General features: G+C 42.4%; 1 protein-coding gene across 1 annotated transcript in view; it reads left to right on the top strand.

The window, feature by feature from the left end:
- LOC126188388 (hemicentin-2-like) overlaps positions 1-18,584 on the top strand; it is a 761,121-nt gene that overhangs the window by 190,198 nt on the left and 552,339 nt on the right. The window contains exon 2 of the mRNA XM_049929988.1: positions 13,237-13,369. Coding sequence (XP_049785945.1) covers positions 13,237-13,369 — 133 coding nt within the window. The remainder of the gene's footprint in view (positions 1-13,236; positions 13,370-18,584) is intronic.

Here is an 18,584-nt window from a genome sequence, read left to right as displayed (position 1 = left end):
TTATGGCGCTATACGATAAGATCGTTTATTTGGCTAAAAGCGTATGGAGCCTGAGGATGGCAAAATGACTTGCCGAAACTGATTGCTTTCAGAATAAAATAAAATATCTTAAAGTATACGGCTGTTGGTGAAGTTTGACACTGAAAAGTGCTTACAAGGTGATGTCACCTCACCATGATGGACCAGCACAGAAAAGTTTATTTAGTCCTTGAACTAGGTTCCGATATTTCTAAAAAAATCTTCTTCAGAAAGAGTGAGCTTTGTTGCGTTACACTGTGATAAATTACATTTGCTTAATGTGATGTAACAAGGTCCACTCCTTCTGAAGAAGATATTTTTAGAAATATCGAACAACAGGGCAGTGGCTAATGAAACCTTTAGTTTGAAACTGTTTCGCTGATTTTTCAACCTCTTCAGATTTATTCAGTTGCTGATTCACAGTGATGTCTAAGATTCTGGATCAGATTACGTTCAATTGCGTTAGGTCCCAAGGATGTGCTTCAGAAAGGGTTGAATCGTCTTGGTGTCAGCAGTGGCCCAATTAGTCAAGAACGTCGTCCTGTTGTACATTACACTACTGACTGTCGTTTCCGAGACCGAAATTTGCGGAAATGAATGCCCGTAGAGAAGGGGTGGTTTCATTAACGCCATCTGCGTAAGCTCCAGAGACCTCTTTATGTCGATTCTGGGGTCCCGCTGGGCTCCCCACTTCCCTCACCCCCTCACTCCTGTCAACAACGCACCTCTGTGTCAAGTTTGGGAACTTTGAAAACGTCTCTCTATAACTTCACGATAGAGGATGACAGCCAAAACAGCTGCAGGATAAAAATTTATTAAAATTCTTGACCAAGGTTTCGGCATATATAAATATACCTTCATCAGAAGTAAAAAATCTAAAATTACATCATGCAATGGAGTTGAATAAAAATACTCTTCCTCCTATCCCTACCTATGGACGAGACAGGCAACCAGCTCCACACTGGCGCTACGTGCCTGAAATGTTTTCCTCGGCCACCATTAAGGAACCCGCGTGATTTCAACGCTAGGAATCTTGAATCTGACATGTATCGCAGAGGCATCAAACGAAGTGGTGAAATGTTGGTAAAAGGCGGTGCAACGACCTCTCCATCGTGTGACACGTCAACGATTGTGTTCGGAATAAATTTAGTGAAACTTGTTGCCAATGTGACAGCATTAAACCAGCTGAAACCGCACATGAACTAAGCTACGCCCATTTTTTCGCATGTGTCGATATCTTGCTGTCTGAGTGATCGCAGAGCTCGGGGGTAACGAGGCAAGAGCCACTCTTTTCCACCATCACAGATTAAGGTTTTAGGTAAGTTTGAGCCAAATTTCAAGCTTTTATGTCGCAATGGATGACAATAACGTGGTTTAAAATAAGTGACCCTGTAATTGTGATGCACAGGGTATACTTTTACTGGTAACAAAACGCTGCTTACGTTCACTGAACTACTGCTAAAATCTTTGTCTTCTAGTTTGTAGATTGGAATATAGGTTTTAAAAAAATGCTTCATAAGCAGATGTCCATAGCTGCTTTTCTTGTTTTTCTCGACTTAAAAGCTGCTTCTCATTGAAGAGTGCCGCTTCTTTGGCAAAATGGACTGATTCACTATGTGGATCTTATTCTTCGAACGTATTTCAAAATCGTGCCATTTCCGTCCCATGAATTTCTTATTTTGCAGTATTTATAAGAAAAAAACACTGGGCTATCGAGAACGTGACACCCTTCGGCCTACAAGCCTGTCGTCGTCAGTCACTGTAGAAAGTCGGTATTTTCATTTAACAGTCGTGAATTACTTTAGCGCTCGTGTTAGTCATAGAGTTGACGATAGATGGATAAAGGAAACACTCGAAAACACCTGAGAAGTACGGAGAAAACATCGACAGCGCTATACTGCTGAAAACATCGCACATTCGTTTCAAAGTGCTGTCAGAAAAGGTGCAGCGCCCCGAATTGCGACTCGGTTAATAGGTTCATATATTTTTCCTCTTAGTGTAAAAAGTATTACAATGACTTTTTTAAACAATGTTTAAACAAATTTGACGATATTAAATAGTGTTTTCGTAAGGCCGTATGTAAAACAAGCTGAGTTTACATTTTGACAAAAATGGTTCAAATGGCTCTGAGCACTATGGGACTCAACTGCTGTGGTCATCTGTCCCCTAGAAATTAGAATTACTTAAACCTAACTAACCTAAGGACATCACACACATCCATGCGCGAGGCAGGATTCGAACCTGCAACCGTAGCGGTCGAACATTTTGACAGATACAGTTGTTCCACCACCCATACGAAGAATGCTGAAATGTTTCGTATAATCGAAAATGAAATTGCGTAATATATTTACACGTCAGCAACGTTGAAAGAAGGAATATTAAAGTTTAACATCCGTTAGACAACGTGGTTATTAGAGACAGAGCAAAAGCTTGGATTACGAAAGGATCTGGGAGGAAATAGGCCGTGTCTTTTTCAAGGGACCACCCTGGCATTTGCCTGAAGCGATTTAGTGAAACACGGAAAACCTAAATCTGAATCTTCAGGTTTTGGCGGCGCAAAGACCCATTTAGTTTCGGGTGTGCAGCCGCAAGAATTCTCCTTCTTCTTGCGGCTGCACACCCGAAACTTAATGGAAGAACCTAAATCTGGTCTGCCGGACGGGGATTTAAACAGTCGTTCCTCACGAATGGGAGTCCAGTGTGGTAACGACTGTGCCACATCACGCTGTTAGGTTCAATAATGATACTTTTGTGCTAAAATTACCCATTACTGACAATGAAACACAGCATTCGACCATAACTCTCCAATGCTATCGAACTAATTATTGTTTAACTCCTAATGTTGTCAGCGTGCGGACACAGCTTACGTCCTATCTCATTTCTTAACTACGTAAATGAACCATTACCTTACACTAGGATTATACGCCACAATCAGCGCCGACCAAAAATGTCAATATCTAATTTCAGCATTAGATAGATATCAGTTGCCACTGCTGTTTTCATCAGATTGACAACATTAATTAGTCTGGAACGGGAATAAATATTACTTCCCGTAACATTTCGTTAAAAACCATTGATTTTGCGTTACGTCACTGAATATCATGTAGACTCCATGTTATTTCGTTAAAAACAGCCAATCTCACGTTGCTCGTCGCATTATCATTTGAACGAAATTTTCCTGTCCCTAACTGTGACACATACGTGTTGCATCGATTGTCATCTCTCGATCAAAGTCTGTTACTTATTGGAAGAATCAAATTCAAGCCCTTGTACAGAAACTTAATGATGCATTCTTAACTAAAAGCATAATAGTCACCGCCTCTGATAATTAAACGAGCAGGTTTGTTTCCTTTGATTGTTTTCACTCTGTTATCTCTATTGACATTAAATAATGAGCAGTTTTGTGCACCCATTCAGTGCGCGCTCGCTGCCAATGTCTGTTATTCCTTTGTGTCTTAATTCAAAATGGCTGCGGGATGAAAATGGCGTTCGTTCGATCGAACATATACTTTATTTGCAGTATATGGCAGTCAGACGTATCATCTGTGTAAATTAGTGTTGTTCGTTGTTCAGGGGTCTCGCAGTTCTGGATGGACCATACTGGTAGATACCCTGATGAGCTTTCAGCCGATTTTGAATTTAAGTTGTTTGTTCTTTAAGAGTCATATTCTTTGGGCCTTCAGCCTAATTAAGGAACTGTTTTAAAAGAGGCTTCGCCTTTTGATATTTCTGATTTTGGTTGAGCTTTCAGCCGTTTTTAAATTAACGTGGTCTTGCCCTCAAGGCATGAGATTGTACGGTGCAGTCAGCCGCTAATTAAGTTCCAAAACTGAAGGTGTGATTTTTTTTTTCATTCTTGGCTCTTGTAACGTTTGATCAAATAAAAGGTTGTGTTTTCGAGTGTAACTGACAGCCGCTTATTTCGGCCCCTTTCCACAACTTAAACTCCCTGTCCTCTCCTGAGGATTTAGCAGGGCGTCTCACCCTGTATAAGCCGAGTAGAAAGTCTGGCGACCTGTACGGGCAGTAGTCTCAGGGTATTGTGGGCAGCATTATGTTATGGGGGAGGAGTGGTGTCATTCACATAGGTTTCGTAGGAACAGTGGAAGCAATCAAAGGTTGTTAAGGCTTTCGTGGCCACTTGTTGACAAACTGCCTATTGGCTTCTGTCTCAGGTTCTTCGGCCGACGTTCATCTAATGATTTTTCTGACGTTTCGCCAGCACGAGTGGCTGGCATTGTCAAAGCTTCACCCGCCATTGCCGGTGGTGAACTGGAGGCGAGCTCGCGGCCGCAGACTATATGTACCTGGCGCGCCAACGTCCGAGGGCTTCTCCGCGGTCATTTCCGGTGCGGTTCTCCTCTTGCTACCTGCGACGGTCGTTCGCTGCAGTACGGGAAGCCAGGATCCGTTTACCTTAAGGCTTTCCTCTTTCTTGTTGAAACTGTTCGCGTGTTTTTGTATTTCTACAGCTTCTCTGAACGAGCGCGTGTGATAGTGGTTCTCTACAGCTAGAACTTGGTGGTCATAATAGTTAGCGAATCAACAACTCGATCATACGGAAGTTCACTACGAGTAGCGTCAAGAAATAGATTGAGTCTGAACACTGCTCTTCCTACCTTGGGTAAGAAATAGGGAAATTTCACAGTACCTGGTACATGAGAGCAATTACGTGAGCTTCTAATTGTTGCAACCACTCGAGCCATTCCTCTTCTTGTTCATTAAACTGGCGGAAAGGTGGTATACCACTCGGAGCTGCTGTAGGTGCCTGCAGTACTGCATTCGTTTGATTCGCCAGCACCTGTTGTACCGTATTGAGTGGAAATGAAATCTGTTGCGTCTGAAACTGAAACACCTGAATTAGCCGCATCACATCTAACGCTGGCAGCTGTCGCGCCTGAGCAGGGCGTGGGATAGGTAAGGTTGGTATATCGGAAGATGCAAAGGCAATAAACAGACAAGATAAGCAAGAAAAATAAACACAAAAGCAAAGAAAAGGTCTGCAACGCCCAACTGAAAACACTGATTATCATAAACAATTTAACAGATTGTTCAAATGGTTCAAATTGCTCTGAGCACTATGGGACTGAGGTCATTAGTCCCCTAGAACTTAGAACTACTTAAACCTAACTAACCTAAGGACATCACACACATGCATGCCCGAGGCAGGATTCGAACCGGTGACCGTAGTGGTCGCGCGGTTCCAAACTATAGCGCCTAGAACCGCTCGGCCACCCCGGCCGGCAACAGATTGTTAAAGCAAGTAAATACCCCTGCAAGAGAAGCAAATGCAGAATAAAGGCGCCAACAATATAAAAGAAAAGTTCTGGCAGCTAGACACAGGGTGACGCAATGGACTCTGTGCATCTCTTTGTCGCCAATTTTACACCAGAACAATTCTGCTCTCGTAAAGAGAAGATACGGCCAAGATGAGCAAACGCTACCCACGTGAAAAACCCGAAGAAAACAGTGGTTCAAAATGGTTCAAATGGCTCTGAGCACTATGGGACTCAACTTCTGAGGTCATTAGTCCCCTAGAACTTAGAACTAGTTAAACCTAACTAACCTGAGGACATCACAAACATCCATGCCCGAGGCAGGATTCGAACCTGCGACCGTAGCGGTCTTGCCGAAAACAGTAGTACTTTACAGATTGGCCTTAAGCCTGTTACACATAAATGTAGCTAAGTATTGAAATAATTTACGGGCCCCTAAAATACTATTAATGATAATGACAATTAAAGCCTTTGTTTTTTTTTTTTTAAGAAATCAGGAGACTCGGTGCTTAGTTTGTCGAAAGGATTTCATCGCACGCCCACAAGCGTCTTACAATAATAGAAACATTGAGTAAGTTACTTCCTAGTCGGGCGACATCCCCGCCGCAACACGATATACCAAAAGAATGACAATGCACTACTCAACTTGAGGCTGGAACGGAGATCCGCAGAAGCGCGTGTGACCCGCCAACACCTAGGCCTCGCGAGATGATGGGAGAGCCGCCAAAGCAGAAGGGAAACGGGTCCTTGCCCCGGACCAGCAGAACTGAATGCGTCAACCGCTGCCGATACAAAGATGTCACCATATACCAAACAACAAACAGCAAACAAGTTTTACAGAAATTAACAATCACAGCAGTACTTAAGTGGCCAATTAAAGATTACTTTGAAGGAAACCAACTATTAATACTTCAGTATAGGAGCGCCCGCTCATAAACATAGCAAGTCAACCTTCCTAGCAAGAACAAGAAACAATGTACAAACTCATATAAAAAATAATTACATTACAATTCAAACAAGATTAAGTAAATCAAGGTACACTGTGATTTGGGTATTCACCAAATGGCAGATGGCTGGTTAAAATATACACCTATAACATGAAGGGCTCATCAACAGTGAGTAAGAGTGTGTGCAAATACAAACACGCACGCTCACATGTCCCAAAGGTACTTACCTTTCGGCTGAGCGCACAGAACTTTGGTTACAGGCATAATCCAATTAGTCTTCCCAGGAAGGGCCTTAAGTTCTACAACAAACAGAAATTACAATCAGTAGTATCAAGTACTCAATGATAACAAACAAAGATTTCAAGTACCAGAATAATATTAAAAAGTAATACCTTGCCGCTTGCAGAAAACCCGCCAGATTGACGCACATTGGTCAAAAAGTGGTCACTGGAAGGCATAAAGGAACCAGATTCCTGGAAAGCTCACACCGGGTCAGAATTAAAAATCCTTAAGTACAGTAATTACTGAACGGACTTCATACACAATTTCAAATAAATTCCAAGGAGGCCAATAGTTTCAGCACTCCAGGTAGGCGCCGGGTAATACTGCCCTCCTGCTCAAAGCTGCTAACGATTTGTCCAATACATCTCGGCGTATTTAGCACATCACAACTGACTGATGCACCCTGTAACCACTTTGCACGCGACGAGAGCCGCTGCTTGCCCCTTAAATTCATCGGTAGCAACGGTCAACGCTCTTGGAACACGCAGGCACCATTGCCCAACGGTCAACAGTTTCAACTCGCTGCAATCGCCAGGACACCGAGGACTCAGGCACACCCGTCCAGCTCCGTGTCCCACACACCACTCACAACACAGCCCCAGAGGGAACAAACAATCGATGATACACGAGGGCCATTGTCGATGGGACGCGCGCAAAATTTGCGCCAGTAGGATCGCGCTCGCAGCCTCGCAGAAGCCGCTCGGCTCATTATTTTATGATTTTCCCTGTACCACATGATCATAAGCTGTACATGTAACTACTAGTGCAGATTTTCAACTGAGGCAATCCTGCCTGTGACGTCTGGCCACTCACTCAGGGAAGCAGGTGACTGCTAGGGTACTGAACCGCACCATTGCCTGAACTACTAGATGCAGGAAGAACTTTTATAACAAAAGTTAAAATGATCAATGGACATAAAAGACGTCATAGATCGTTTCAAACACAGTGTTTTCAGCAGCTTTGCAGTCATGTTTTCTCATAGTTCTAAAAGGAAAACTAGTACTACACCTGACAAGATTTTTCTTTTTTTCTTTTTTTTTTTACTTTGTGGTAAGTTTCTATGGGAATAAATTGCTGAGTTCATCGGTACCTAGGCTTACGCACTACTTAATCTAACTTAAACTAACTTACGCTAAAGACAAAACACACACACACACATGCCTGAGGGCATCTGACAAGTCAGCCAATTATTATGCAGTACGAGGTTCTATCCAAAATTTTCGAGACTGGTGCTGCCATCTGTTGAAAACCTCATCTTTGGACTTATCGTCACCATCACCCTCGAAGTAGATCTAATCTGCACGTACACACCGGTTCCAGCGCTTCTGCCACTGGTGAAACGTTTTCGGGAAGTCCTGTTATTTGAGGGTGTTTATCACCGCCAGCGATGCTTCTTGAATCCTCTCTACAGTGTCGAACCGACGGCCTTTCAAATTGAGTTTCAGTTTTGGGAATAGCACGAAGTTGCAAGGTGACAAATCTGGCGAGTACGGTGGGCGGGGTACAACCGCAATGTTGTTTTTGGCCAAAAAGGTCCTGGTGAGCAAGGGCGTGTGACAGGGCGCATTGTCGTGATGCAGCAGCCAGTTCCCTTGATGCCAAAGTTCGGGCTATCGTCGCCGCACCTTTTCACGGAGCTGTCGCAAAACGTCACAGTAGTATGTAGAATTCCCTGTTTGATTGGGTGGGACGAATTCTTCGTGCACAATTCCCTTGGTATCAAAGAAAACGAGGGTCATGCTCTTCACCTTGCTCTCCACCTGTTCCTCGTGTTTAACTGTGACAAGAAGGTTGGATCATCAGATGCGTTCTGACGAAGGTCTGTGCACATTCATCATGCTGCGCCTTCTGATCAGCAGTTAAGATCCTTGGCACAAATTTTGCCGTGACACGATGCATGCCAAATTCATCAGTCAACATTCATTGACATGTCCCATAATCAACATCCACTTCATCTGCATGGTCTTGAATAGTTCGATGTCGATCTGCACGAACCAGTTGTTGAAGTTCAGCTACAATGTCTGGCGTTATGCAACTACCAGGCCTTCCAGTGTGAGCATCATCTTCGACGTCTGTAAGGCCGGACCTGAACCGAGCATGCCAGTCAAACACACGCGTATGGTTCATTCTCTGTCCCCCAAACACTTGTTGAATCATTGCAAGGGTCTCCATAGCACTTTTATAGAGATCCGAACAGAATTTGATACACTTGCGCTGTTCTGTTCATGGATCCATTGTAAAATCGCCACACACCAAACACAGAGTATTACAGAAATCACTGTGGACACGCAACACGTCCTCCCAGCTGAGTGTCACTCCGCACACTGACTCATCAGATACGAAGCTCTCGCCACCTAGCAGTGCAAAGATCTACTACTCCTACTTTCCAGATGGCAGCACCAGTCACGAAAATTTTGGATTCCCCCTCGTACATACAGGGTTGTCAGACATAGTCTGAATAACATTCAAGGAGGTTGCAAGGTAGGTTCTGCAAGAAATACTTGTGAAGAAAAACGCTGGAATAATTGCGTCGTTTCCGAGTTAATTAGCATTAGGCGCGTGCAAATTCAAGCGGCTGCACATACAAATAGTGTTAGTTGTTCCCATAGTAAGATGATAAATTACCCTCACATATCCAATTTTGTTTCGCTGTCGTTTTTGCTTTTATGAAACCAAACGAAGAATGTGTTGGCGACACCATTTCTGGGGGGCCACTTCAATCTGCGAGCGACTGCCTGACTGGCTAATCTGGATGCTAATTAACACAGAAATGGTCCAACATATCGAATTTTTTTTGTTTAATTGTTATTTCTTAGCACAATCTACGCTGTAGCAACCTTACAAATTTCTAGACTGTTTGTGACCACCATGTATATCTTAGAAATGCCCTACTTGGGAAGTACGAATTTGCAATCGTAGGAATTTTTAAAATTTTAATGAAATTGCCAATAAACTGTCAAAAAGATATTTTACAATATTGCTTCATATGATGGAATTAGAGAGTGAGCAAAAATAAAAAGTATCTTCAAAGAAACACACAAATGCGGGAACTGGGCAGTTTTTCTTCTAATTAATTGTGTTCCTCTGTGAGAGTTATAGGACATTTGAAAAGTGTTTCATAAAAGTTACTGCATCGTGCAGAAATTTGTTCTGCAAGCTTTTGTAGATCCTTTACTTTTGTCCTCGTTTTTGGATCACTACTAGTGTTGTATGCCTTCTCGTGAGGTATACTCGAGGGGAAAGTGTAGGATGTATTAGAAATCGCGTACCTAGCAAGGAAATCAATGTACTCAAAAACAACAACCTCTCATACCATCTTCAGGCCTAATGGCCATAAATTAGAAATAATAAGTGATGAACAGATAGAAGTGATGAAATCTGGCAGTACAGTTCGTTGAAGCATTGTATCAGTCACATTCCACTTTGTCTGTATGCCATTGTCTTTGATTATCTAATTTGGGTGATGCTCCATAAACAGATTATGAGCACACATTTTCCTTGAGAATAGTCACAGCTAAATAATGAGAATGGCATGTGACAGTGTAACATCAGTACGTATGTGGAAGATTCCAGCGACGCAGAGTACACATTCTGTTCCGTGAATAGAAATTGGAGATATAATTGACTTTGATAAAAGCTGGACTATGATGACGAAGCAGGTCAGAAAATGGCAGCTATGAGGATGTAATGCGATTCATCTCTTCTAGCAGAATTACCGGCGTCAGTACCCATATAATAAGGTGGGAATGATTATGGAATTAGCAGTCATTCACGAAATGTTGTGTCAGTTGATAACTCTGCTGGTATTTAAAGGAAGTGACAGCATATAGCGCAAAAGACTGAAAACGATGGCAAGGGCGTGGTTCTGGGTGTATGGTACTTCACATATTGTCTTGTGGCAACATTCGCTTCCCTGTGTGGACTCGCATTCGGGAGGATGGCGGTTCAAATCCACGTCCGGGCATTCTGATTTAGGTTTTCCGTGATTTCCCTAAATTTGCTTCAGGAAAATGCCGGGATGGTCCCTTTGAAAGGGTACGGCCGAATTCCTTCCCCATCCTTCCCTCATCCGATGAGACCGATGTCCTCGTTGTTTGGCCCCCTCTCCCAAATCAACCAGCCATCAGCTTCCCTGTGCAGCCTGCATCCACGTATCCCAAATTTCACATAACGTCGTCATAATTACAACAGCAGGGCCTCTAACACACAGGAGAAATTTGCACCTTCAGCGTTATTCGAGGCTCCTGCTCCTTCATCTCCACTAGTCAAGCTCCTAACAGCATTGTGGGAGAAGAACCCTTATCTTCAAAAGATGTAGCTAAAGAACACTGCAAATCCGTAACGCCAGGGCCCAGTACCATTTCTCAGCATGACGCTCTCAAGGACATTTTGCCAAGTCCAGAGAAAAAAATTATCGTCTCGGAAGAGGAAAACAGAGACATTAGCTAGACTCACTTCAGATGAAAACCTGGAAAACCTCCGCAGCAAGAGAAAACTTTGTCAACAGGGCACAATGAAAGCAACGATCAAATCCAGTAAGAAAAATGAACATAAATGTGCGTCTGTTAGTAATGATAAAAGAAGTGTACCAATCTTCAATTCTCTAGCACACAACGATAATAATTGTGGATTTTTTTATTGAATTATTATAGTGCAGAATCAGTAGCCAAGGATGACTGGATTGGCAGCCAGAAATGCAGTGTTTGGTACCACGAAGTATGCGTTGGTGCCCGAGGGAAAAAGTGCTTTTTATGTGGAAGATGCCAGTGATCAAAACTGTACCAGGAAGTGCTCACAATTGTAGCTGGTGTGGTACATTTTTGATCGATTTCTCCCACTTCTGTAACCTTTTTTTGTGTTTATACTAACATTTGTAATTGCATGATATTTGTGTTAGATATTCATTAAACATCCAAGAACAAATGCCATGGTTAAATTAATTTCTTTTCTCAATATATTTCCAGTTACAATAACATTTGTCCGAAATGTTCGCAATTGCACCACATATGTATAAAAAGAAGCATTCCTGCAAAAACCGACAGTTCATCTCAGTACCTCGTCTCCTACCTTCCAAACTTTACATTAGCTCTCCTGCGAACCTTGCAGAAATAGCACACCTGAGAGAAAGGATATTGCGGAGACATGGCTCAGCCAAAGCCTGGGGGATGTTTCCAGAATGAGATTTTATATCCACATCTGCATCTACATTTATACTCCGCAAGCCACCCAACGATGTGTGGCGGAGATTCCATACCTAATCCAGAAACGCATCCTCTCGAAAACTGGACAGCAAGCTACACCGCGATGCAGAGCGCATCTCTTGCAGAGTGTGCCACTTGAGTTTGCTAAACATCTCCGTAACGCTATCACGCTTACCAAATAACGCTGTGACGAAACGCGCCGCTCTTCTTTGGATCTTCTCTACGTCCTCTGTCAAGACGACCTGGTACGAATCCCACACTGATGAATAATACTCAAGTATAGGTCGAATGAGTGTTTTGTAAGCCATCTCCTGTGTTGATGCGCTGTATTTTCTAAGGACTCTCCCAATGAATCTCAACCTGGCACCCGCCTTACCAACAATTAATTTTATATGATCATTCCACTTCAAATCGTTCCGCACGCATATTCCCAGATATTTTACAGAAGTAACTGCTACCAGTGTTTGTTCCGCTATCATATGATCATACAATAAAGGATCCTCCTTCCTATGTATTCGCAATACATTACATTTGTCTATGTTTAGGGTCAGTTGCCACCCCCTGCACCAAGTGCCTATCCGCTGGAGATCTTCCTGCATTTCACTGCAATTTTCTAATGCTGCAACTTCTCTGTATACTACAGCATCATCCGCGAAAAGTGTGTTTTGTAAGCCATCTCCTGTGTTGATGCGCTATATTTTCTAAGGACTCTCCCAATGAATCTCAACCTGGCACCCGCCTTACCAACAATTAATTTTATATGATCATTCCACTTCAAATCGTTCCGCACGCATATTCGCAGATATTTTACAGAAGTAACTGCTACCAGTGTTTGCTCCGCTATCATATGATCATACAATAAAGGATCCTCCTTCCTATGTATTCGCAATACATTACGTTTGTCTATGTTAAGGGTCAGTTGCCACCCCCTGCACCAAGTGCCTTTCCGCTGCAGATCTTCCTGCATTTCACTGCAATTTTCTAATGCTGCAACTTCTCTGTATACTACAGCATCATCCGCGAAAAGCCGCACTTTGCAGTGGAGTGTGAGCTGATATGAAACTTCGTGGCAGATTAAAACTATGTGCCGGACCGACACTCGAAGTCGGGTCCTTTGCCTTTCGCGGGCGAGTGCTCTACCGTCTGAGCTACCTAAGCACGACTCACGCCCCGTCCTCACAGCTTTACTTCTGCCAGTATCTCGTCTACTACCTTCCAAACTTTACAGAAGGTCTCCTGCGAACCTTGCAGAACTAGCAGTCCTGAGAGAAAGGATATTGCGGAGACATGGCTTAGCCACTTGCCCGCGAAAGGCAAAGGGCCCGAGTTCGAGTCTCGGTCCGGCACATAGTTTTAATCTGGCAGGAAGTTTCATATGAGCGCACACTCCGCTGCAGAGTGAAAATCTCATTCTGGAGTTCATCCTTACAGTGTTTCTAAACTGTAACTACGTATACCCGCATCGAGCCGACCGTAACGCAAGGCGCCTCTGTTGCTGTTCCCGGGACGCAGTGCCGCTGTTCAACGTGACGGCGGTGGCGGGCGAGTCGGCGCGGCTGCCCTGCGACATCTCGACGCCGGAGCTGGGCGACGCCGTGCTGCTGGTGCTCTGGTACCGCGAGGACCTGGGAACGCCCGTCTACAGGTAGGCGGCCGCCACTCACCTCACTACGACAACACGGTACCACGCTCACAGAGCATTTGCAGAAGTTACAATCACCTACAGTCACCTCTACACTCGCCCACTTACCTTCATCCGACTTCGGATACCAGTAACTTGCCAACTTCTCCCTCCTTCCCTGCCCATTCACTGATTGTGTGTAAGAAAATTGACTGCCGTCAAAGTTCAGTGTGGGCTGTGATGCTTTTTGACGTCGTCATTTCGCGAGACACGCTGATAATCTAAAGCAGGCTCGTCCAAACTGTGCCCGTGGGGCGCTAGCGCCCGCGATCGCCCGCGGCCATCGCCTCGGGCGAATTTGTGTGTTGTCTCAGTGGCCGAGCCGTGTCTCTGGAGCTGGCCGTACGGACCGCCCGACCGCCCGCCGCGCCTCTCAACCTTATACCATTATAGGATACAACCACAGTTTTGGATATTTTGCTAGCCGTGGGGAACGTGGTAGAGTCAATGGATTTAAAATAGGAACGCCTGACCAGTGTAACAACGGGTGGAGCCCCTGCGCTACGAGGGATACGCACTGGATTCCTGGGTTACGTCAGGTCAAAAATGGCTGAAGTCGGCTGTTCCTTATTCGCGGCAGTCCATTGTCTGATATACCAGGAGGCACTTTGTGCGAAGTTTGTCAACATAAAATATGTTATCGACACAGTTCTTCGAACGGTTAATTATCTTCGATAGCATGGGCCCAAACATCTCCAATTTAAAGAATTTCTGGCTGATATCGAAGCGGAATACCCGGACATCCCCTACCACACCGAAGTAAGATGGCTGAGCAGAGGAAAGGAGCTTCATCGTTTTTTCTCCTTGAAGGGTAAAATAAATACCTTATTGAAATGAAAGGACGTCCAGAAGAATTACTTTGTGATCCAAAGCGGGTGGCGAATTTGGATTTTTTGAGTGACCTTACTGGTCATTTAAATACTTCGAACATTTCACTCCAAGGCGAAAATCTCTCTGTTGCTGATTTAGTGCAGGCGATTCAAGCACTTTGAAAAAAAAATAAAAAAAATAAAAACTTATTTTGTGGGGAAAACAGTTGCGCGAGAAGAATTGTGGACACTTTCCTGCACTAGACAGTGTTGAAGACAATGTGGATTTTTCAGATTATTTTCAAATCATTTGCGAATTACAAGTACAGCTTGAAAACAGATTTTTGGGCATAAGTGAGCTTCAACGGGCCTTTTTTTTTTTAATTATGAATTTGGCCAGCTATGGACCGCATACAACTTAAGACTTCTGGTGTTTCTTTTCCTTCCGTTCTTCCCAGTACTTCTTCATTTTCTCGCCAACTGCTCGTCTCTGCTCATCTGTCCACACTCTCTTGGGTCGAGGTTTTGGCGCATCTTCTTCATAGTTTGCGTTTTCTATAAGTAGCCTAAAGTTATTCCTGTCACGTATTATTTCTTCTGTAACACCTATTTTGTTGGCGTCTTTCTTTACTGCTTCTATCCATCCTACGGTGTTCTTCAGCTTACTAACGTAATTAAAAATTTTCTTTGTAATTCGTGTTTCTTCCATTCTTTTTAAATGTCCATAAAATTTTAGACGTCTCTTCCTCATTGTATCTATGATCTTTTCTGTATTTTTGTATAGGTCTTCATTTCTCCTTTTAATCCACCTGTTTTCCTTGTTTTTCTCAGGACCTAGAATTTTTCTTAATATTTTTCTCTCTCTTTTTTCTAGTTCTCTTAATTCGCCTTTCTTATTCAATGTTAGGCACTCTGATCCATATGTTGCTTGTGTCCTAATAACTGAATTATAATGTTTAATCTTTGCTTGTATGGATATTGATTTCTTATTGTAGTAGTTTTGTGTTAATTTATATGCAAATTCCAACTTTTTTTATTCTTTCTTTATTTGTTGTGTTATCCAGTCCATTGGCTTGGATCCACTCCCCCAGGTATTTGAATCTATCAACTCTTTTAATTTTTCCATACTTTGTTTTCATAAACTTTTCTGTATTATGTTTGTGTTCTATATACTCGGTTTTTTCGTTGGATATTTTTAGCCCAGTCTTTTCAGCAATCTCGTGTAACATATCAAGCATAACTGTTGCGTCTGTTCGGTTTTCAGTTATCAATGCCATATCATCCGCAAAGGCTAAACATTTTACTTCAAATTTGTTCTTTCCTTGGCCCATGCTTATACCCTTTGTGCCTCTGTTTTTTAATGCGTTTTCCCATGTTTTTACTACTTTATCTAAAACCAAGTTAAAGAGAATTGGGGACAGTCCGTCACCTTGTCGAACTCCTGTTTTGATTTTGAATGGTTCAGAAATTTCGCCTTGAAACTTAATTCTTGATGTTGTATCTGTGAGCGTTTGTTCAACAAGTCTTCTGGTGTTTTCATCTATCCCTGATTCATAAAGTATCTGGAATAGTGTTTGTCTGTCAACTGAGTCGTAGGCCTTCTTGAAGTCTACGAAAGTTACTACTGTATTTTTATTTTGTATAGCTCTCACTCTCAAAATTGTTTTTAAATTAAGAATCTGTTCTGCACGTGATCTACCTTTTCTAAATCCTGCTTGATAATCTCCTATATTAGGTCCTGCTAGTTCCTCTATTCTATTTAAAAGTGCTTTAGAAAGTATTTTGTATGTCACTGGTAACAAGGATATGCCCCTGTAGTTGTTGGTATCTGTTTTATCTCCTTTTTTATGGAGAGGGCGGATCAATGCTTGTTTCCAGTCACTGGGTGTGATTCCTTTTGTCCAAATGTCTTTAATTACTTTGTGAATTTTCTGACATGCGGATAAGCCCCCTAGTTTCCACATTTCTGCCACTATCCCATCCTCACCTGGTGCTTTGTTATTCTTCAATGCTTTGATAATCTTTTCTATTTCTTCTACTGCAGGTGGTTCAGACGGTGGATTTTCATGTTGTGGTTTTTGAAATTGTAACCTGTCATTAGGCTCCTCACAATTTAATAGATTTTCAAAGTATTCAGCTAAGATTTGGCAGTTCTCTTTATTGCTTAAAACCATTTTTCCATTTTTATCTTTAAAATGTAAACTTGGTGACTGGAATCCTGTTAAAACTTCTCTGAAAGTCTTATAGAAGTCTCTAGTGTTGTTCCTTTTGAAGTCAGAATCCATTTCTTCTAATCTGTCTTTGTCATATTTTCTTTTCACTGATCTGATGATTTTTGCTGTCTTTTTCCTTTCTTCTTTAAACTCTTCCCAGTATTCGTGTTTCTTATTGCTATTCCATTTTTTCCATGCCTTTAGTCGATTGTCAATTGCTTCATCACACAGCTCATTCCACCATCTGTGTTTTGGTATTCTTCGTGGCTGTCCCATTTCTTTAACTGACTCTATAATTGTTTCTTTAATTTCTTCCCAATTATCCATTTTTCTTGTGTTTAGTATATGACAGAATTTGTCCTGCTTTTGCAGGAGAAATTTAGTGTTTACTCTTGGAAATCTTCTTGGTTTTGGTTTAGGTTTGTTTGGTTGGAACATGGTCTTTATTTCTGTCAGATAATGATCTGAGTCTATGTTTAGGCCCTTCCTCACTCTGACATCCAAGATTTCCTTGTAGTTGCGAGTCGTTATTGCCACATGGTCCAACTGATATTCACCTTGATTTGGATTAGGTGATACCCACGTTTTTTTCTTTCTTGCAAGTTTCCTGAAACATGTCGACATTAATTTTAGATTAAACTGTCTACAAAAATCTATGAGTCTTTCCCCATTTCTATTGGTTCTTGGATGTGCTGGATAATCTCCAACTACTGATTTAAATTTTATTTCTTTGCCAACTTGTGCATTAAAGTCTCCCACTAAAATTTTTATATGTTCTTTTGGTAATATGGATGTTTCGTGTTCAAGCATTTCCCAGAAATCTTCCACTTTGTCAACATTTGTTCTGTTATGTTGGTTAATAGGTGCATGTGCATTTATAATAGTGTAGCGTTTATTGCCTGACTTGAACGTCAGAAATGAAATTCGTTCTGATGGGGAGCTAAAATTAGTTATTGATTCCGTAAGTTGCTGTTTGACCATAAATGCGGTCCCTAATATAGTCGTATTATTTGAATTTTTAATGGCTGGTTTTCCTTTGTAGATCCTGTATCCACCTGATTCAAATGCATTTTCATCCAGATACCTTGTTTCTTGAAGAGCTAATATAAGTATGTTGCGTTGATTGAGAGCGTCCGTTAGGTGTTTTAGTTTTCCAACTTTCATAAGTGTGTTGATATTCAGAGTCCCCAGTAGATGTTTTTTCTTGGGTCTTATCTTTGAAGAAGTACTCGGAAGCTCCGACTCTTCCTTACATGATGTTCTAGGCTCTCCAGAATCCAAAGGCCTAGTTGCACCGCCATGAATAGCGATGGAAGATTGGTTACTTCCTGGAGTAGTTTCCATTTTGAAATTTACCATCATGTCTTAGGTTAAAGTTTGGTTTGGGGAAAGGTAGTTGAACCTTTCGATGATAAAAATTCAAGCATTTAGCTTAGAATTATAAGTGAGGCCGCCACTAACATGTGGGACAGACGCCTTTTGCAGCCGCCCACTGTGGGAACAGACGCTACAGTCTGGTGCTTTTATATAAAAGCCTGCCTCTTCCGCCAGTTCCGCCGTTCTGATGATCTTCATCGCCGCCTTCACTGCCGTTGAGGTCTTCACCGTTTCCCTGGCTAGGGACCCTCACGAGGTACTATCACCCGGGCCAGGTGAACCAAGGTTTTTTAACGAGGTGTTACTCCTCCCCCTCCTCCTTTTTCAACCGGGCTTGGGACCGGCTTTGGCGGATTTTTCAACGGGCCTTATATATATATATTTGTTCGCCCGTTCTCCCTTCGGACAGAGGACGTCTCACAAGTGCTTCAACTAGAGCTGATTGACCTGCAGTGCGATATCCGCCTGAAGAACCGCTTTCTTATGGGTAAAACTTTGGATGACTTTTCCAGATGTCTTCCACGAGAGAAATATCCTCTTTTGCACAAGCACGCGGCCAAATTTCTCTCAATGTTTGGTTCTACGTATATTTCTGAGCGCTTTTTCTCTCTTTTAAAGCTTCCTAAAACTAAGAACCGTTCATTACTTGGCGATAAAAATTTGACTAATTCTTTGAGGTTAGCAGTCTCTCGAAATATTGTACCAAACCCAGACAAAATAATTTCCTCGATAAAGAAAGACGTGTAAAATGTTAATTGTCTTCTTTAACAATGTTGACTG

The sequence above is a fragment of the Schistocerca cancellata genome, chromosome 5 (assembly GCF_023864275.1).
Source record: "Schistocerca cancellata isolate TAMUIC-IGC-003103 chromosome 5, iqSchCanc2.1, whole genome shotgun sequence".
In the NCBI taxonomy this organism is placed as follows: Eukaryota; Metazoa; Arthropoda; class Insecta; order Orthoptera; family Acrididae; genus Schistocerca; species Schistocerca cancellata.
The sequence above is the reverse complement of the archived record's forward strand: the minus strand, read 5'-3'. Positions and strand labels throughout refer to the sequence as shown.